At 33.3% G+C, this 23,105-nt stretch overlaps 1 protein-coding gene across 1 annotated transcript in view; it reads left to right on the top strand.

The window, feature by feature from the left end:
* The window catches only part of LOC105620785 (netrin-1-like), a 206,605-nt gene extending 189,800 nt beyond the window's left edge, over positions 1-16,805 (top strand). Inside the window, exons 5-7 of the mRNA XM_012202276.1 lie at positions 12,865-12,933; positions 15,801-16,011; positions 16,661-16,805. Coding sequence (XP_012057666.1) covers positions 12,865-12,933; positions 15,801-16,011; positions 16,661-16,805 — 425 coding nt within the window. The remainder of the gene's footprint in view (positions 1-12,864; positions 12,934-15,800; positions 16,012-16,660) is intronic.
* Positions 16,806-23,105: the final 6,300 nt, after the last annotated feature.

The following is a 23,105-nucleotide window of genomic DNA, read 5'->3' on the forward strand; positions in this document are numbered from 1 at the left end:
CCTACGGAACCGGACCACGCGAGCGATCGGCGGTCGTAAGACACTACACACGCGGGCGTCGTCTCGTTTGTTCTCGTTTATTCTCTTTCTTCTCTTTCTTTCTCTCTTTCTTCTCTCTCCTCCCCCTCCCCCCTCCCTCCTCTCTCTCTCTCTCTCTCATGCGCATTCACTGGTAGCTAACCAAATTAAACGTAATTTGAATATCGTTTGAAATTCAATCGAGATGCTCCGCGACGGGCCGTCTCTTCTGTCGACGGACGTTATCGAATAAAAATATCGAAAATTCCACGCGCGCAGGCACAACGATCACGTCCGCCAAAGCTATCGAACGGAATTTCCGAAATTCCGAATGCTATCAGAGGGAAGCGGATTAATAGAGAGATACATCGAAAGAAAGGAACAGAGAAATCAAGCTAGACAAATGTGAAGCGGAATGGAGTTTTTGTTTGGCGTAGTTCCCAATCTTCTCCTCTCACTTTTTATAGTTTCACGACCGAAGCACACGATTTCCGTATATTTCCGGAACTCAATTCGTGAATATTATCTTTTTATTGTTTTCCTATACGAGTTTACAATTTTCATTATCCAATGTTTTGCGGATAACTAACTGAATTACTTACTGCAAACGTAAACTGATTTAGAGATAGAGAGCCTGTATATAAATAAAAGTAATATAAATTAATCAGAAAATATTAATCTTTATGTTTTAATTAAGATACCTTTTATTATGTCTTTTAGACATAGAGTGATTATATTTATCACGCTTTACTAAACAAGCAGTGAGAATACTATCCAAAAGCAATTTGTCATTGTCGCCAGTGAAACAATCAAACAAACATCGGACAATTTGTGAGAAACTTGTACGCGCTATTGATCGAAGCCATCGAGTCGCTCGACCAAATTACAAAGTCCAGACACGACACAGAATGCGGAGATAACCGCGAGAGAAACGACGATGAATATCGAATTGAAATGCAAAAATCGCTTACTTTTCGTTAGAATAAAAATTGACACGTTTTTACATTGTCGTCTATTTCTTATTATTATTATTATTATTACTTAATACGATTTTTTAAGAATGCCGTTGCATTTATTTTCTTAATGAATTATAGAACTATTAATTTGAGTAATCATAAAATCTAGAATAATTTAATATCTTAGTTTAATTGCAAGTTTTATTTGTTTAGAAGAAAGAAGAACATATCGTGAAGATCAATCTAATATAAGAAGATTCTAAAATCATTTGTTTTACCGATTCAGTGGGATACATACGATTTATACATCATTACACATTAGTGCAATATCGCACACATATGTGGGTACAAATTTTCCAACTAATCTTTCGTATTAAGTATAATTTTAAGATCCCAACATTATTATTTATTTATTCATATAATCCCTAGTCCAAACCAATCTAAATCAAAGATACAATTTTTGCTTCATATACAAATTTTATACGTACAAAGTATAAAACTTGTATATGAAGCAAATATTGTTCAATATCAAAAGTTGATAACAAAATTATAATTCCAACTTTTTTTCGTTTTTTGCATAAAGACAACCCGGTTTGGACTATATTACTGTTTATACTACTGTTTAATTTTGAAAAAGGATTTTCAAATCTCTATAAAGGCAACTAGAAAAATATTTATGAAAAATAATCGTATTTGGTCAATAAAACAGACGACTTTAGAATTCCTTCAAAAACAAAAATTAGATGTATGTGACAGTTAACATTTCGATACACGATATATGTATTATACCTATCATTAAAAGTGATCCGAAATGACGTCACTTGCTTATAGTTTAGACCCTGAATCATAATTCGCTTGAGAACTCGCAGAAGTATGAATAGATCCAAGACTTCCTGCTTCAGAGGCGAATGATTAAAGCCGACTAAAGCCGCTTGCAAGTTCACGGGAAATCTCCCGATCTTCGCGGTGAAGTTTGCGCACTCGGTCGGACAGTTCACTCGCGGGGATTTATTCGCTGACGGGATATATCGAGTCATCGAGCTGTATTACGGATATACGGAAGCGGGACAAAACGGAAACCGGATGGGATCGTAACGGCATGAAACGGGACGGTACAGCTGATCGCGTTCGCAAATGCGGATCGATCACGATGGCGGACGATTGAGACCATAATCCGTTTAATTCCCGACTAACGAAACGTCCTTTGTGTCGATTAACCTGCGCCAATCCGCCTGAACCCATCGCTTCGCCGAATCGACCGCGACTATGCCGTAAGGTCGAGCTTTCCGATCGAGTGGTCGCATCGATCGGCCAAAACGCGGTTCGGAGAAACCACGCGCAATTGTTCCCAGTCATTACATCCCGCGACGCATCGAATATCCCAATCAGCAATCGGACAAAGTAAATCCGATGTCATGTTCCGAATAATCGCGTCAATGTCGCCGTTGACACTGATAAAGTTAATTGAGGGACATGTCACAAGGGAGTCAAAGGTGTGACAGTTGCAATATTGTTATACGTAAAGCTAAAACAATTGACACATACCAGTTAAATAATGAAATTTAAATAAAATGAATAAAAGAGAAAGGAAGGAAATCAAATTAATCTTTTAGATTTATAAATATAAAGTCATTAAGTTTCATTATTATTAGTGAACTATTATTAAGAAATATTATTAAATTTAATTAAGTTATTGAATTAATTAAACACGGAAAGAACGAATTTTGCTAAAATATCTAAAACTTTATCACATTAGCTGCTTTTATTTCTCCAATTATTTTGATGATTTGACAAAATTTATTTTTAGATCTGTATTTAGCTAAATTTTTACTTTATAAATACTTTAACCATTTTTTTCGTACAGAATTAAGGTCTTGCTTTTTTTAGTTTTATCTGTAGAACTAAAATGTCTTAATGCGTTTATTCACTTTAATTTTATTTTCTATTACGCGCGATATATTAATATGAAAAGTATAAATCCTTTTACTTTAATATGAATTATTTTATATTTTACTTATACTCCAGATTACCGCTCAAAAATTAATACGTTTATAACTTGTAGAATTTTTTACATAATTACCAATATATGAAAATAGGAAAAGATAATTAAATTCCAAAATAAATATTTATATTTGCCATTTTACTTTTCCTACTTCTTTGCTACTCACGTTTGCACGATTCTCGATCGTATAGTGCAGATAGTATAATCTATATGGGAATTCGGCGCCATGCAGAAGTCGACATTTTCACGTATATTGCTATGTAACCTCGCTTGCGTATTGCATCGTGCGCAAACGTGATGTGGTTGCATTTACCGAATTCAGTAGATCTGTAGTTATGTTTTTGTATATACTTTATCACTTTAACTGCGTGCGAGCAGAGAGAGAGAGAGAGAGAGAGAGAGAGAGAGAGAGAGAGATATAATATTGACTCGATATTATATATGAAAAATTCTTCTAAAAGTTTTTTTATCGATTTTAACTTTCTTTGCCGAGAAAAAAAAGTTGATCGTAGCATTTTTATTGCAGTTTCAGAATACATTATTATTCATGTTGATAAATGAAATTCATTTCTCATTTTTGAAAAAAAAAATGGAATTACTTAATTGACAAACATAAATTTGTATAAGAATCATTAACTCATAGTGATTCTCGACTGGTAATTTCTTGAATGATAATAAGCTTATCTAAATACTGGTATATTCTGCTATATAAACTTTACGAAATATTATAGTGCTTTTGCCGTGCGTTACAATCGTCTTATTATACCAGACTGGAGTATATGGAGTGCAAATTCCGCATTTGTATTGTTACATCGCTCGTGCTTCCACACCTATGAGGATCACGTAATTATGCAATAATACCCCGACTGTCGACGCGGGAATATAGTACGTTAGAAATTTCGCCACAAATGTCGAAACGGCGAGTCACGTCGTACATTTCCACGCGTGACCACGATATTCGATAGAGGTTTATTTTGGCCCATGAAAATTGGATTTTCCAGGGTAGTACAGGACTGGAGCTACGTGCGCCGTGCGCCGCAATATATGCAAGCGTGATCCAGGGGAGCAACGTATCCGGAAAATACAATATTTGATTTCTCGCACAACTCGTCTATTTCGCAGAAAATTCGATGTTGTGCAATATAATTGTGACGTTATCCTTTTCACTTGTGTTTTTGATCGCGAACATTTTCTCCATTTGCGTGTGTTTTATACCATTTTTACACAATTTCACAGTTCACGCGACCCAAATCGTTCGACCTCGATGCAGTCAGAAAATCAATTCTTATAATATAATCTTTAATTACAAATTAGAATAGCAAACGTATTTGACATGAATATAAATGAAGAGAATTTGCTCATCATCTTTCATTTTATATTTGATCATGTTAATTCAGAATCTAACTTGCATTTAAACGTATCCTAATTCGAATTTTTCTCGAAATCATTAATTTTAATATACTTTTATTTTATTAAACATTATATATGTATTAAAACTGATAGCAGATAGCCGACTTTTAGTTTCGAGACAAGAGATGATTCTGACCCTTTCAAACAGACCGCGGAGATGAATTACGTCAAAATAAATTGATTTCGAAGCAATCTCCTGTTCTACTTCCTGCGGGCGGAAGGCGTTGTCGGATTTATGAGAAAAGCTCGAAGATTCTGGAACGGTTTTCAAAAGTATTATATTTCCCGTCGATTACATACACATATAGTACATGCAGTACATATACAGACATCCTAACTTCAACATGAAAAAGATCTTAGAGTACGTGTGACTTAAAAATATAAAAAAAACTTTGCCAACTTGCAGCTTTCTCTTGGAGAAAAAAAAAAGAATATACAGCAGGAGCAAAAAAGATTGGGTAAATTATAAAATATGTTCTCATATGTATAAGTATATTATATTGTGTGCCCTTTTTCCCGGTTTAATCCTAAGGTTTCTCGCTATATCCTTTTCTATGTCTGAATGAAAATATTGAAATATTTTTTACGAGTGAGTATTGTACACATCCCCCATTCCGTGGCTTGCACTTGCAGTTTATTTTAGAATAGCTATCGCAATATAATCTCATTATTCCGCGAATACCTGAATGAGACAGGCGTGGAGAGAAATATGTATACCGGTTCGCATCTCGTGCGGATCTCGCTCCGCATCTCTTTTCTAGCCTCCGCTTTCTTTCCTTATTCCAGTAGCTTCCAAGAAATCTTTTCTCGCGAACTCTGGATTTAGTTGATGAACACCGGTATACATCCCGCTCCGCAAATACTTTCAGACACCTACATGTACTTGGCCAGATTGAGCGTAAAATGCAGAAGAATCAGTTGCGCACACGAATGGTGTATTATGTATACATGTATCTAATATAAAGTAATGTGGAAGTAAACCAACACATACGTATGTAAGAAGGATTTGCAAACGAAATAATTTTTTATTATATTTCAGACAACGAAGATACGATGTATTGAAAGAGAAAAAGAAAGAGAGACCAAGTTTAAATTATTTTTAATTAAATATAGTAACAATTTTTATTAAATTTAAAAAATGTCATTCAACTTGGAAAAATCATTAAAACTGTAACTTTCAATCTCACTTTGTTGTTTCATTTTTTTCCAAATTTTCACAATTTCAAAAAATCGACTAATTGTTGCATCAAGTGCCTCGTTCATGTTACAGATAAATTTAAAAAATAAAAATTTTATATCTATATATGTATCCCTGTAAAAAGAAGGCAATAACGTCGTGCCAGTATTGATGTTTTCTTTGGCTTTAAAAGTATCGCGGCTAAGACGAGAATTTGCGAAATTCATCTTTAAATCTCGAGCGCGTTCTTGCGCGTGGCATAGCCCTTCTGCCAAGAAAAACACAGTCACGTTGCGAAAGATTAATCTATGTCCGCTATTAGGAACAACATCGCCTGGGAAGAATCCGCACATCATAGGCGTTATAAGGCTAATAGTAAGTCAGTGAAAAAACTCTCTTGAATTTTCAAAGAAACAGGCAAAATTAAATTTAGTTTATTTTTTTAGATAAAACTTTAGAGAGAAAATAATTTAGTATCGTCTACTATCTTCGCGAATATAGCAATAAAAATCTTATTCAACATATACGAAATTGCAGAAAAAATTATAAAAATGAAATTTTTTTACGCAATAGTAAAAGTATAATGTTTATAAAAATTTTATTGTAAATTTTAGCATCTTGCAAAGTAAACTTATGACATATTTTTATTTTGTAAAATAAATTTGAAAATTTAATTCAAGTTTTTAAGGTATAACTTTTCAAAAAAAATTATACAAGTTTTTATTTTAATAACATAATTTTTATATATTTCTCAATTGCTACACTTTGCAAATTATATTATTTTTTAAATATTCAAATGATAGGAATAATAATCTCTCTCTTGATTTTTTTCGTAACTTTTTTTATGCATTCATTTCCTTTTTATTATATAATATTGTAAAATTATAAAGAAATATTTTAATATATATGTGTTACTGTGTATAACTTTTAGAAATATATGATTACTTGTATTTCGAATTTTAGTTAATATAATTTATATTTTGATATTTAAGAATTTGAACAAATATCTATTTTTCTTCAATTCTTTATATGTTTAATACACTTCAACAGCAATATGGCTCTCATAAAACAGAAATAATATTAGGTCAGCTCACTAAAAACAAGTGTCATAAAATTCTACATCATTTTACGTAACTGTTCTCAGTAACGATTAATACGCCAAGAATATGCATAGACTAAAAATATTCATAGTCAAGGTTAAAATAATTTCTAAAATTTATCCTAGTCTAAATGGATATCAATGTCAGCTTCTTAAATTAACATGGGATGGATCTCTGGAATGAGATTCTCATTGCTAAATTGTTAAAATGTTAGGTCACACCAGTAATTTAATAATATAATAATAGATAATGTATAAATAATAGATAAAACAAAAATTATCCTATTATTTTATTATTTTTAAAAATATTTCTTTACAGAACGACATTGCGTAAAGTTATTAATATATAATATAGTCAATAATAATATTAATATTGATTACATTGAAAATTTTTTTTAAATTATAATACAAAATGTTTTTAAATTATAGAATCTCTTTTCTTTTAATAAAACGTACTAGAAACTATTTATAAAAGTAATCTCATCGATTTACTTATAGCCATTAAAAAAAATTCATAATTTCCTTTAAAAACACAATAATAAAATCGAATCAATCTTTGAAGCGAATCAATGTCTCCGTCTTTATGTTAAATAAACCTCAAAGAAACATTCTTCGCAGTTAACAACAAAAGCTTTCGCGCTTCATGCGATTACAAATTGATAATAATCAAGGCACAAAGGAAGTCCCGATCGGACGCTTCGTATTAACGATACCCAACGATTGGATCTAAGCGGATTACACGCGCGCGCATATGCGAATATCAACGTTCTAAATCGCGCGACTTCCGACTGCCGTCGTCACCGCGCTTGGGGACGGTCGACCGATGAATGGGCTAGAATGAATGGCGACTCGTCTAAAGGACGCTTATGAATGGCGCATATCAGCAGTCGTGCCGCGCGCGTACACGCGATCCCGCAAGCTGTTTCGAAAGCTTATATTCACGCATTAAGATAAAAGCTGCAGAGAAAAAATAAGAATGCAAAGAAAACTCGGAATTGCAACCTCTTGACTCAATTAAAATCAAATTTTCTTTACAAGGAATAGTAAAGTATTATCTTGTAGTTGTCTGATTTATAAACGAATCTCATTACACGAGCTATTGTAATTACACTATTCGACAAATTTACACTTTTTTTCTAAATCACGAACGGAACGAAGTGATTTTTTTGTCGCTGAAAAAATTAAATTAAATTGTAGTAAATGAAATTGTTCACGTCATGTTTTTGAGAAAATTGAATCCAAAAGGCATTTTTTGTATTTTTTAGCTAAAGTACCTTAAAAACGTGACGTAATAAAATCTTATTTACGAATTCTCGTTTTTAATAATAAAAAAATTTATAGAAGTTATCTATTCTACTAGCTGCTTTATGTAAGAAATAACAGTTACAATGGAAAAAAAGAGAATTTAAATTTATAATAAATATAATGATTTGAAATAAGGATAACGGAAGAAAAAATTGCAATACACTATTTATATATATTTTTTCCGTAGAATTTAATAATGCTATTAGTATTCGTTCCAATCAATTTTTTGTTAATTGTTTAAAACAAATTATTGATATCTGAATTATTTGAAAATTATCAAATATAATTTTCAGATAATTCAGGTTCATAATTAGAGCCTCTGTAATGTAGATACATAATAATAAAACATAATTTAGCCAAAAATTTATTTCTCTCGTGAAATTTCTTCTACACATTCTTGTATATATATACGTATCTTTATACATATCACAGCAATTTTACATATTCCTTTCGCCACTATGCGATATTAACATATAGTAACAAATAAATCAAAATTACACTTTTGTTTCCCGATATCTCAAAAAGATCTAATTATCCCAATTCAAACAGACAGCCAAGAGCAAATTGAATTTGCGTACGTTTGTTTTCACCTTTTCACTCATGTAATCGTACTCGCTAATCATCTTTTTTCATTTCTTTTTCTTTTTACTTTATTATACGCTCGAATACTACAGATGTGTTTAAGTTTTCACAGGAGAGAAGATCGCTGCTAATAATTAGAATTAAGTTACCGAGCCGGGAGGCAGGATCGACAGAGGTAAAATTATCGCGGTAAGAACGAGATAAATAAGAAGAACATGTACACATCTTGTTGGCTTCGACAGTGCGTAACCGCTAAATCTTTCCTAACCACACTGAGCATTAAAACGAGCATCGGCCATGAGAAAAAAGATTAGTTTCTTCGAAGGCATTTAACCATGATTACGGGATCGATCGTACTAACCGCTCTCGCACGCGATTGAAGTAGTGTGCGACACGCGCGATTAGCGTAAATCTGCACTTGAGAAGCAAAAAGATCCAAATGCTAGATTTTATTTCATAAGGAGAATACATGAAAATACACGAGGATAAATTTTATTGCAACTCGCAAATTTAATTAAATATAAAATAACGCAAAGTTTCATTATCCACGTAAAATACTTTAGGATAAAATAAAATTATACGAACATGATCTCTTCTGCTTCTCAAACATGAAATACATTTCGTTTATAAAATCCACTCAATTCTATCCTCGATCTTTATTTCATTAAAAAGAGATCGAACCTTATTAAATTAGGTTAGCGATACAAAAAATGATTACGACGTTCAAAATATGTGTCGAGGAAAATCTTACAGAAAGCGGATATTTCATAGTCATAAAGAAGATTTCGCTTCTTATATATGTAGTGATGTTTCCTCACTCGTATCTCACCAGTTTAGCTATTCGGCGTATATTACAGGAGTCTATGATAATAGTCCAGTAAAAAGTTCGACACTCCCAGGGTCAAAGATCTCAAAGCTCTCATCTCTCTCAACTCGCCCGTGAAAGCAAAGTGTCTCTCTCATGCTCTCGCATTTATCAGGCATGCTTCTCGTGGCCACTTCGCGATATACTTCGATAAACGACACGCGAATGAGAAAGAGTATTGATGTATGCGACTTGTCCCGTTCAGTGAATAACCAGCTGAGAATCTTATTAAATAACTGAATATCTCTCGAGATAAAATATTACTCCTTTACGCAAGTACATGTAGTACAAGATTTAATGTTTCAAATATATCAGCTTTGCGTCAGGAGAGAATTATTTTATATTCGTAATGTGAATAAAGAACATTAAAACGAAGAGATTATTGATTTAAATGCTTTACTGTAAAAATAAGAAAAGATGCAGCGATCGTTCACTGCCATGATACTCCAAACGCGAGCGGAATGCGAGATACTGCGTGACAATGTCGGTCACTCGTATGTATGTTATTCCATTTGAAAAGTGTTCTTCTCCAGTAGCACTTTTTTATCTTATTTTTTGTCATACATCGTCCATTTTCGCGAACCGGATGTGCGATATTTGAAGTCGTAAAATATCATGCATGTGAAAGAATCAGTTGCTCTCGCGTATCGGAAAACAAATATTTTTTTGCTGTCTATGGTGATCTTAAATATTTCATCTGACCGATATTTTTCTTTTGTCAATTTCCTGCTCGATGTCGTTTATTCAATGAACTGATGTTTCGCAATGTGTAAACAAATAAAATAGCGAATTCCATCGGTTGCACTTAATGTATGCCGATGCAAACACTGAATAAACTGTTACAGAAAAATTTAACTAGATACAAAATCATAATTTAATAACTTGTGCTAAGCAACAGACCAATTGGTGTAATCAAATCTATCAACCCGCAAATCTATCATAAGTTCATTACAAACATTAAATTTATTTAAAATAAATTCTGAATCCAAATTTAATACTTCAATCAAAATTATTAAATTAAAACAATTTATTACATAAAATCGCTTTTTCGATAAAATTTTATATCTATACTTCAAGAAAGAATAAATTCTTTGTTTTAAGTATGATATTAAGTTTTTCTAAAATTTTGTAATAAGTAAATTTTAACAAGAAAATATTCTTTATTAAACATAATTATTATTGAAAAGAAAAAAAATCTGAGTAATCACTTTTTTTAGCAGTTGAATGATATTTTCTGTGTGTATGTATAACAATCTTTCTGGCAGTTATCGATTTAATTTAAAGATGGCTATTAAAAGTCCAAGCGACTCCGAATAATAATAACGAATATGATTTTATTTTCAATTCAATATTTGTATTATTAATTCGTAAGTCAAGAATGTCACTCATGTTTGTGACTCATGTAGGACATACGCAACAGATTCAGTTCCAATACAAGAAAATTTCTTCGTCAACTACCATCTCTGTCATGTTATGAAATCCAAGCACGTTGTTGCCGATAAATCAACGCAACAGTCGGACGATCTCGCGGGCAATTCTCGATCGTCCGGCCGGCCGATCAATCACACGCTTTCAATCCTCGACACGTGTGTGATCCGGCGAACGTCCCGACATACGTACGAACGAATGAACATCAGCGTGGTATCGCGAATCAGCACCAGGTGGGCAGCTCACGCTAATTCACCAGTTAGCCCCATGTGGCTGGCATTTGACGTCGATTTGCATCTGCCTACCTGTACTCAGAACTGATCGGACCCCTGCCGTAATTTAAAGAGAACATGAAGTAAAATCGATAGCCAAACAAATCAAATTTAAAGTTATGATACGTTCTGGACGTGTCCTCCTTTTCTGATGTCTGTTCAAATACGTCTGGGTTTGGAAAATTTACCTAAGTTTACCTTGTCTTCTCTTAAGAGACTATTGAAATTAACTTTATTCCATATCTTGTTTCATTCAAATTTTAAAGTCCCAAATTGAATATAACTATATTGTAATGTTTAATTCATTTAAATAATATCTGCAGAAGACTTAATATGTTATATTATGGACAATGATTGAAACAATGTGATAAAAATGTAATATATTCATCGTATACTGCATATATTTATAATTCATGAAATACGTAAAAATTCTTATTTTTCGTTATTTCTTGATGTCATCTGCTTTTTGAATTTCTTTCAAGTCATTCCATTGTTTCTAAAAGATAATCTAAACCTTACTTCCTTCAACTTCTGTAACAAGTGTTCTAAAGTTTGTCTCGTCCTAATCACATTACGACTTTCACCTCTCTTGGCCTCCAGTTGAGACTATAACATATTGTCTGGGGAATTAATTGAATGGCTGCGAGACGCGTTGACCGCGTATGGGATATAATGGATGGATAGTCGCGGCTAGATAATAGATGGATGGATTCACTGGTGGATGATAATGGGTCGTGTCAAGTACGAGACGAGACGAGACGAGACGAGACGAGCGAGACTGAAGTAATCCAAGTGCCTACAATGTATACGCGACACGAGGTCGAAGACTCTCCGTCTGTAACGTCACGATACTCGTTTGTCGTCTCCACTAACACCAGATCTACGTGCCTATGTGTATAGACTTGCATACCAAAGGCAGCAAAGTATCTTTTGTAAATTTTTTTATATGAAAGTAATTTGTTGAAAATACCGAAGAAAAATTTCTTGTTTGAACTTGCAATTTTCAACATTAAATACTTATAACTTTAATTAACATTAATCATTATTTAATTTACAATTTTTTAAATAAAATTTACTTGGAAATAAGTTAAAGATATAATTTTATTAAAGTATAAAATCACAATAACATCAAAAGCAAAATAGTCTTCAAACCCAATTTATTATATTATTAATAAATTAAGTTTGCAGACTACTTAAATACTATATTTGTAATTTAAATCATTGCAAATTGCAATAGGAAATTCAATTAATCAATTTTTTCTATAACTTGCTCTATTCCCGAGGAGTGCAAGATTAATTATTTCAAAAAAGATGCGAAACAATTATTTTTGATAATTTTAATAAAAAGATAATAAAATTCATAATGCAGACATATCGTTTCAATGTAATTTGATTCATATATTAAAACCCATAATAATAACGGTGTTAATCATGAATAAATAGCACAACTATGTGAGAGAGCTTAATATGGGTTTGTTATGTGAGACCTTAATGTGATTAATCATGTCAGGCATACCACGATTATTGTAATAATAGTGATTCGTCATTTTGATAACCTTTGCACAAGGTCCAATTAAGACAATTGCTCGATCCGACCGAATTCTATTCTGCGTGCAATTAAAGAATGCTTTACTAACAATGCGTTTCCTCGTTCGCCAACGCTACGCCCATGGAAATTAATCCGCGTAGCCATAAATTGATTAAGCTACTGAAAGCCGCGTAATTTATTTTTCACTTTGTTTTATTGCAGATCAGTGCGGAAAGTGTCGCGCCAGCACGAAGAGGCTAAATCTCAACAAGTACTGCAAAAGAGACTACGGTAAGTGTTCCCGAATCAAACAACGTTGTGAACAAAGAACTGTGTAATTGCACTCACCCCTCTGATATAATGGAATCCAAGCTGTAGAAACCCAAACAACACGACAAACGTCCCACCTCTCTCTCCCGCCATCACGAGATTCTATAATTAAGCCGTTCTTACATCAACTATCACATTTCTAAAAATAAAACGACCTATTCTAAAGTAAAGGGATATATCACTTTAAAATCTGTCTACACTCATATTTAAAACTATTACGCAACATCTTTATGTTATGACGAATTTCTTAAGATAAAATCTATATTTTCTTGTAGCGTTTGATCAATAAGAATAAGTATTTTGATAAATGTTTTAAATATTATAGAAGATATAAAGAGAAATATTCAAGAAATATTCAATTTTCAATTTTCAAGAATTTTAAAGAATCAAACAATCAAAAGTTTCAAAGTGTATAAAAATGAAGAAATTATATCCAATATGACTCCATTATTTTTGCAATAAACAAGTAATACAAAACTTCTAATCCAATATCGCACTGACAAGTTAAATGACAGCGCTCGAAAACGACAATAAACGTAGTGATGTAGACAATCCTGGCTGGCCGATGTGGAAAAACATTGCGCGACACAAAGCTACTGGAATTGTTTCGGCTTTTATCGGGAATAGATGTGCGCCCGCCCCAATAATGTGTGGAGAACGTATGTAAAACAACGATTTATGCCAGAGTGCCGTTCTCTCTCTCGAAAGTCCTCGAAAAAGTCGAACATAAATGTACGCACAGGGAGAGGGACCCGAAGGGAGAGAAACAGGGAGACAGTAAGAGAAGAGACAGTAACGGATTTTGCTTTTAGAAAGCCCTGCATTTGCATAAAAAGATTAACAAAAGACGTTTTAAGGAAAAAATATATTAAACGAAATTGGATATTTATAAAATAGAAAATAATTTTAAAAATCACTTTTAAAAAGGATCTTTTCTATTTTCTAATTTCCAATTTTTTCTATAATTATACTAATTGCTTTATATCCTGCATCTATTATTCTTTATAATAAATAATTTATAAAAAATTAATATCTTAAATTTTGTTATTTCTTTATAAAAAATTTTAAATTTTACATCGCTTTATATTATTTGGGGCTCGGAGTTCGCTAAACCCGTCATTGAGGAGAACGAGAAAGAAAGGTTAGCGTTGTTTGTGTACGGTCGCAATTGCGCTCTCTTCTCGCGGTGGTGTATCTATATAACAACTCGTTCAAAAATGAAAGACTCGCGTTTTAACGGTGCCGGAGCTTTCAATAATAGAATGGTATGCCTTTGAGCCGTGGTCCGGCGCGGGTTTGGCCGAACAGAGCAGCTTCGACGCTCCCTGCTTCCTTTCCTGTCCGCTCGTGCTTTGATTCAGCGCAGATAAATCTTCAACAGGTCTGCACTTAGCTGTCTCCGACTTAGAATAGCGGCCAAAACGATCGTGCATCCTATAGTCATGTCGCGAAAGCGAAACCGATCGGGAAGCGACGCCTTGTGCCTTCACGTGTTTTTCGCTCAGAGCGAGGAATATGCAAAGAGATGTCATAGCTTCAATGATTTTACAATGATTTTACAACAAATCATCAAAGATAAAATTGCAATACAAGAAAAACTCGATTTGATAAAAATAAAAGATTAGAGGAGGAAAGAAATATTTCATAAAAACATCAATAAAGTAAAAAATGATTTTTATCTATAAATATCATATATAAAATGTTTTTTTAGTTTGAGTTTTATCTATTGGAAATTTTTTTCTTAATAGAAATAAACATTTTTAGAATAACAACAGAAATTGGTTATAGAATAAAAACAAAATTGCACAAATATATAATTTTTCATATAAATATTCAATAATTTTGCATTTCACATTTTTTTCGTCTATTAATTACGTTTTCTCAACAAGAGATCAATTTAGGATATTAAGGATAATAACTCAACAAAGTTTTAGAATTTGCGAAATTGCTACGAAGCAAAGAAAATACACATTTCCATTTTAAAAATATATTCTGTTATTCTCCCCCACGAGAGATGTAAAATCTCCAGACTACGATGTCAAGAATAACGCGGCCCCGTGATTCGAATAGCAAACTCCGGGGTCAAGCACGACGGCGTATAAACTCATAACGCCGACGTCGAGTAATGAATGGTTCAATCGAATGCAACTCAACGCTAAATCGTTTCGCAGGGGCATAACCCTAGTCCTTGGCGAAAGGCTAATAGTATCCCTGTTCTGAGGACGACAGGATAGATGGTAAGTCGTAACAGGAGAAAAAGAAAAGAAGAGTTGTGCCCAGCCGCCGCGCCGACTGCCTCCCATTCAATTCTATAGTCTCGACAGAAGTTGAAAGGACCTAGATATCCTTTGAACGAAAGGAACACATAGGTCCATGTTAAGCACTATTACGTTCAAAACATTTTAATTACAACATAAAACATCAATTTTCTAATTACATTTTTTTTAAGTTTTATGAAATTATTTAGAATTACATTTACAGAAGTTACATTTACTTATATAAAGTTTTATTTTATAATAAAAAGACAAATTTTATTCTAAAAATGATGTACTAAAAAATCTTTTATTTCATCTTGTAGAATACTCGGAGAAAAAAGAAATAACTCTAGCATTGTCGAACGAAGTCATCATTGTCTCCATAAAATACTATGAAATTCTATATTCTATAAAATACAATAAAGGCTTCAATATGTTCTTCTCAGAATGGAATTTTCGATTATATATATATATATATATCTTGCTCCAGATATTCTATCTCAATTATATAACTTGATAACATTACTATGTGTATGCTTGAAATGTAATGCTCAATGTTCTTTTTCAACGCAGCTATTCTGGGCAGAATAACGGACAGACACAAGAAAAGCGACAGCTCGCAGACCGGCACAAGCGTATCAGGCACATCCTGGATCCGATTCACTCTAAATGTCGATTTCATCTACAAGAAAAATCCTAACTCGAGGATTCGACGTGGCGACGTGTCCCTTTACGTTCATTCAGCTGATCTGGCTTGCAGATGCCCGAAAATCAAGCCTAATAAGTAAGCATTATCACTTCATCAAAAAATTAAATGTTGAATCAAAATTCTTTCATTTTTGTATGAATACTTATATCATTAAAAATTTAATAATTTTAAATTGCCCATCTTTAAAAAAGTAAAAAAGTGTCTACTACATTTATATGTGGACAAATTTAAATAATACTGCAGATTTTTTAACGAATTTTTAGAGATATATTTTTTCAGATACAACACACAAAATTCCTTTCAAAATAAAAATAAAATGGAATAGATTTTTATAAAATTCTAAATTCTTGTAAATCTAAATTTGCTTCTTGTGAATCACAAGTATTATTATTTTTTACTTTTATTTTTATTACTACTTTTTACTATTATTTTTACTTTATTATCAATTAATTTCGTTATTATTTGGATAATACACATTCAAAACATTAATAACTACATAAAGCTCCTAATTTTTTATATTCTTTATTTCGTAGTCATTTAATTTTCTACTTGTCTTCATTTAGAGATCAATCAAATGATCAAGATTTCTAATAGGATAACTCTGATAATATGTAAACAAATTGTAACGTCTATGGACTGCCTGTCAGAAATTGTGATAGCCGGCAACAGCTGACAACTGAACAACGACTGAGACTAAACTCACACAATTTTGTTATATTTACAGATCGTACTTGATCCTTGGTCAAGAGAGTGACGGTGGTGGTCAAGGTGGACTCACAGTGACACAGAGGTCGATCGTCATCGAGTGGCGCGACGAATGGCATCGTCGAATGCGTCGTTTCCAACGAAGGGCGAGATCGTGCCATTGAGATGCTCGTACGTCGCGAAGAGGAAGAGATAGAAAGCAAGATGAAGAGAGAAAAAGAATAAGAGTGTGAGTGAAAGAACGAGAGAGAGAGAGAGAGAGAGAGAGAGAGAGAGAGAGAGAAAGAAGTGTGTGCACATGTATGCGTGCGTTCGTATGTATGTAAGAATGAGAGAGAAAGAGATAGAGAAAGAGAGTAATAGAAAAAGAAAGAGAGAGAAACAGAGAGGAAAAGAGAGAAGTCAATCCCCTCCTAACCGTGTTCGTGTAGGAACCTGCATATCTTGATTTCCCGACCGCGAATACCAGTATCGGGGTGCCGATTTTGTTTTGCGCGCGGTATTCATCGACGATCTTATGTCGAAAGCAAGATACGAGGAAGGAAGACGAAAGGGGGAGCAGCGATTTTTCCGTGACGAGTAGTCCGCCCCGCGAAGTAATGCGAGCAATGCATATTTGTAGAAAGATTGCGTGCAAAAGCAACTATCTTGTTACGAGATACAATCCTGAAACGATCCACAGGAATGATCGATCATTCAAAATACACACTGATGAATAACCATTAAAATTTCAGATAATCTATATTTGTATTATCAATCAATTACACGTATATATATTTATGAAATTTCTTTCTAATTTTTATTTCAATTAAAAGAATTCTTCAGTTTTACTCTGACTTTCACCAAGTACATATCCTTTGAATCAAATGCAAATTAGTCTAGATTTTCCATTCTAATATGATAATTTGCTGTTCGATCGAGTACCTAACATCTCTGTAGAGCAAGCGCATTCCCCGATGTCGATTCACTCTTGACATTTGTTGCGCGACATTTCTCCGTGACAAGCAATTTATTGAACGGCATGAATCTTTGAATGCTCGCCATCGTACCCGTTCGCACCCGATAAATCGCATGTCCGTGAGAAATGTCGCGAGATAAATGTCGGGTCGAATTTACGCGACAGATTCAATTACTCTGGAATACCGCAAATCGTCGCCGGTATGGTTTCTGGCGATACCCCCGTTATTCAATGGCGAATAATCGCCCAAATATGTCGTCATTTCTGTACCGTTAATACTACAACCGAACCAGATTCAAATAAAAAATATCCACTTCCGCATCATAATGCTCGTAGCGCAGTCACTGTCGTGATCAATAGAAATTGATGATTTTAATTAAGTTGCGTGCAACAATATTCAACGTGAATTGCGAGAGAACGTGATATTAATATCTCTATAACATATAAAATAATCGAGCTCTTTCAAAACGCTTCTCCGACGGTTCGATGGTAATTCATTTTCATCAACATCAATTTGCTATATACAAAACATGGACGTGTACAGATTGTGCACGATGTGATGCGAGCGTGATATGTACGAACTGAGCGTTAATGCATCTATATTATAGAAGGTACTATCATTAAAGCTTAATAGATTCGGCAAAGCGAAATCAATTTTGAAAATCGCATACTGATGTATGATGTCTTTAATCTTGTTCGTTCCTTTTTATTTTGCTTATGAGCAAAAATTGAAGTGAAGATTGAAAAAGGGAGTACACAAGAAAAAACTTCCGTTTGAAGAAAAGTTCAATTCATACTTTTGATTTTTTTATACATTAATAATTTAGCGCAATTATGAAATGATACTAAAAAAATTGTAATTTCTCGGAACATAGAATGTCTATAATTTACGTGGTCCTTTTCTAAATCTGTCTCAATTTTGCTATTCTAATTTTACTTCTTCAAAAAACAAATCGCAGGCATATAGTTTTTATAATTTATAACTAACTTTTATTTTATTATTATTTTATTTAATCCAGTTTTCAAAAACACTGTTTGAAAAATTGTATAATATAATATAAAGAATAATCTTGCTATAATAAAACTACACAATGACCGCAAATTATGCATCGTGGTATCTTTCAACGTCGCAGAGTAGAAATAGCGAGGTGAAGGTACATGTGATAATATGTACGCTTCGACTTAATTCCTGAGAAAACCGCGGCACACCTGCTACGGAAGCATGATTCAACCGCGTCCAGCACTAGAGGGCTCGTATTGCCGTCGGTACTAAAAGGCTGGTCTCGAGTAGACAAGCGCAAAATGCGTACGTACATGTACCACGTCTAGCCATTTCAAATCTGATTTATTCGCGGCCGCCTTGTGTCTTGAGAGCCGGTGCACTCGGAGAAAGTGGGCGTGAGAGGGAAACAGCGCGAGAATCCAATGAAACCACGAGAGAGGCAAAAAGAGAAACGAAAACGGACGCGAAGCAAGTAGATAAGCGAAGATACGTTCAAGTATAAAATATATTTAACCATTATATATATTATCATTATGGATATATCACACATTGGAATCTGAGAAGCGTTATCATTTTTATCGCCCTACTAGAAAGTTACTATGACTCTGATCGTTTATTCGGTGTAAAACATCACTATATAAAATCATGCTTCATTTTCCTTTGATCGTTTTGAAAATTTTTTTTTAGCAAAAAGAAATACCAAAATTCTTTACCAAAAAAATCATTATTGAAAAAGATTATTTATTACAAATTTCTAATACAATATTAAATATCTGGACAACCAATTTTCAAGTTACAAATTTATAAAAGTCTACTTGAAATTTGAAAATAAATTTCTATTATTCCCTCTACACTTAATTTTCAAGAAATTGATAATTATCGATTGCTTATATAATTTATAATATTAGGTGTAGTAAAAAGAAATCCATTATTTTTGCAAGAAATTGAATGGAAAAATAATGGATTTCTTTTTACTATACCTAATATATATATAACTTTTAATATATATATATATATAATATATATATATAACTTTTAATTTTTTAATATTTCTTCGAAAAACGATAATCTACAGATTCTTTAAAAAATTCATCAGTTAAAAGCATGATCTATATACCTTCATCAATCTCTCTCAACAGCGTTCTCTCGACAAAGATAATGACCGCGTTTTAGTATTGCTGAGTAAACGTTTGCTAAGACGAAAGATCTTCAAACAGTTTGAATCCTCTATTGTTTTATTTGACTCTTTACCAAGCTTCCGCACGCAAACATTATCTACGATTTGTGTTTACATATCAATGCAAAAGCGCGAATACCACTCTGCAAATTCGATTTATCAACGACGTTTGAAGGGTTAGATATGTTGATTTGTTTGAATTGGGCAATCATGTTGAAGCACGTCGCGAGGCATATCTTGTACCTACAACGAAGACATCAGTTTATCTTCGTGAGATAAATCGACCCTGACGTATTCAGTTCTAAGGACGGCTATTAGGAATCCGAGGCATACGAATTTAAATCGTCAACGAGCATCCGTTTTGTTCGGTTTAAACGCTTCTTCCAACGGGAGCAAGATGCACTCATCTAAAATTGGAACGTGTGGCATTCGCACCGACTGACGGATACGCACGTCGTGTTTAATTGAAAGTGACGTGTACAGAACTATGCGTTTCGCAAATCGACTGAGCTGGCATGACGAGAAAGCAAGCGTCTTCGTAAATGATTCATTCAACGAAGTGGATAAATGTCTTCTTCAACTCTTATCTCAAAATTCTATAAGGTAGAAATAAATTAAGAATTCAACTGTTGCATTGCTCGTCGTATTTTTTTTTCTTCTTTATGACACGGCGGATCGCTCGATCACAAATGGCACAAAACTCGTCCCCGGGCTTCCCCTCCCTCTCTCGCGACTTCTGTTTTAATTTATTTATTCTTCGCCTGCTCGATCATCGCGCGTCATACCATACTCATATAGAAATATCACGCGTTCGTTGAATGTAGATTTTCTTGTACATTTTCTATATAAATTATTAAGATCCTTTTCTAGCTGGTATATTATATTACGTAGTGGAAAAAGAGGAGAGAAACACAGTAGAGGCTAAGCACGGCTGACACGTGTCGCGATGTGAGTCGCGGGTTTATCGATCAATGATGACACTCTCCCAGATCGTTTGCGTCGCGAATTTCAGACGGCGACGACGACGGCGGCGTCGTTCGGTTAATCGTCGATCGTGAAAATCGCTGATTTTTATAGCATAAAAGATGTATACTTCATCGATGTAAGTATGGTTTGATGCAGTACGGCATGAAATATCGATAAAGAAGAAGATTGTGCATAATAAAGATCAGTGAGAATTGTTTGAGAATTATCACGTGTTATTCGACATAATCGATGACTCAGCTGCGTTAAGGAGCCCACCTGTTACATCCCACCTGATCCTTTCCAAACTCCTGGTATCAACACCAGTACGCAAGAAAGCTATTCTTCCAGAGTTAAGTCTTTCTCGTGACCGTATGATAAGAGGATTCGCGAAGATGAAACGGTACAAGCGCATTATTTAACGGTAATAAGATAATCTGTAGAAACGTTTATATATTTGTAACCACGTGCTTTGTGGTGCAATAAGAAAAATTTTTGAGACTAATTTGATCCTCCGAAGGGAATAGGGGCGTAATTTATATGCCACTCAATTTTATAATAAAATCGTCGTTATAATAAAATCATTTCTCTATCTACGCTACAAAATGTATTGAGTCATGATAACCAAAATGCAAACTATCATATATGATTGTTGCTACGATGTCATACTTATAATCATTTAAGCATAATCAGCGCCACGATATTTAAAACAAAAAATACGACATGATGGAAAATTGTGAATATCGCTACAAAAATCGCGTAAGTAATGTAAACATTTTTTGTGCTTTCCAGCAAGAGACACAGTATAATACAGTGATCATTTCTCTTTGTTTAACATTGGCAAATAACAAGATTGTAATAATTCACTGTATCACACTGTTTCTTACTGAAAAGTACTCTTGTTATATGCGATAATGTTCGAGCAAATTATCCTTTACGCATTTCGAGCCAAGTTCCTAAATTGCGCCGAATGCATTCTCCTCTTCCAGTATTCATTGTACGATTGGTATAAATCATTTTCCTTCTAACACGGCGAATGAATAACAATGCAAGAAAATTAAAATGAAGGGGAAATGCAAAGTGCACGTGTCGCGTTCGAGGAGGAATCAATCATCAACATTCGTATCGGATTAGCGTGACGATAATATCCACATATTCAGTTACGTACTAATTGCAATGTGTCGAGTCTTCGTGTGATTAATAAGATTCTAATTCCTATATTTCCACGTCAATACAACATATGTCATGACAAATCTCTTCTTTTCAATTGTTAACAATTAAAAATATTCATGCATTATTCATGCATTGTATATTAAAAAAAACTTTAAGCAACGAACAAATTAATTTAAAAATTATATAATTTAAAAAATTTTTAGCAAAATATCTGAAATACCACATTCAGAGTAATTTTATTCTGTTTTGATTGTAAATGTTGCGATTTGCGTCTAAATGAAGAAAACTACAAAAAAAAAATGCTTCACGTCACATATAAAAATATGAAAAAATTATTTGGAGAGAGAGAGAGAGAGAGAGAGAGAGAGAGAGAGAGATGTACGCTTTTTCTCAACAGATTTATAAACATATATTAAATACTAAATCACATTTAAACTATAGTCGCGCTAATCACATGGAAACATTTCTTTACCGGAAGAAAATCCCATGGGAAATAGATCAGATATAATCGTTCTTGTTCTTGGACGAGGAGAAAACAGTCATACGCTCTTTCGTGTGTGCCGTAGTTGACAATGTATGTATGTACTTACGATTTTAATGTGATGTCGGTGAAAACGATTCTGACGGGCGATCGATAACGTCACAGAACGACGAACGTTCACGTCGTTGCGACCGCGAGCCAATAATATCACGTACTATGGAGACGATCGATCTCGATCCTCAATCTTCACGTTACAAAATGATACACCCTGAAATCAAAGATCTTGGCGATTGAATCTTCGCATTCCGAGTTTCGCACCGAGGTTCTTACAATACAGACTTGCGATTAAGTTGAATTGAACCACAAACCTGTTTTCACTTATAAAATGATTAATTATGATAATTTTTTGATAAAAACTCGAGAATTATGTTAAATTCTACTATTTATTCATAAAAGGAACAAAACAAAAATAATAAAAATTGCTCCTTATTGTTTAAAAGATATATAAATTTTTTATGTACTTATTAATATCTTTTATTAATAAAGTTAATAAAATCGTTTTAAACAAAAACTCTTAGAATCGCGGGATTATATATTCCTTTCCATAAAAAAATAAAAAAACACATTTCATTATTGTGTTCAAAAAATAAATATCAAATTTTTATCTTTGCACAAATATGTGTTGCAACTTTCATTAGTAACTATATTT

This window comes from Atta cephalotes (assembly GCF_000143395.1).
Source record: "Atta cephalotes unplaced genomic scaffold scaffold00002, whole genome shotgun sequence".
NCBI classification, from domain to species: domain Eukaryota; kingdom Metazoa; phylum Arthropoda; class Insecta; order Hymenoptera; family Formicidae; genus Atta; species Atta cephalotes.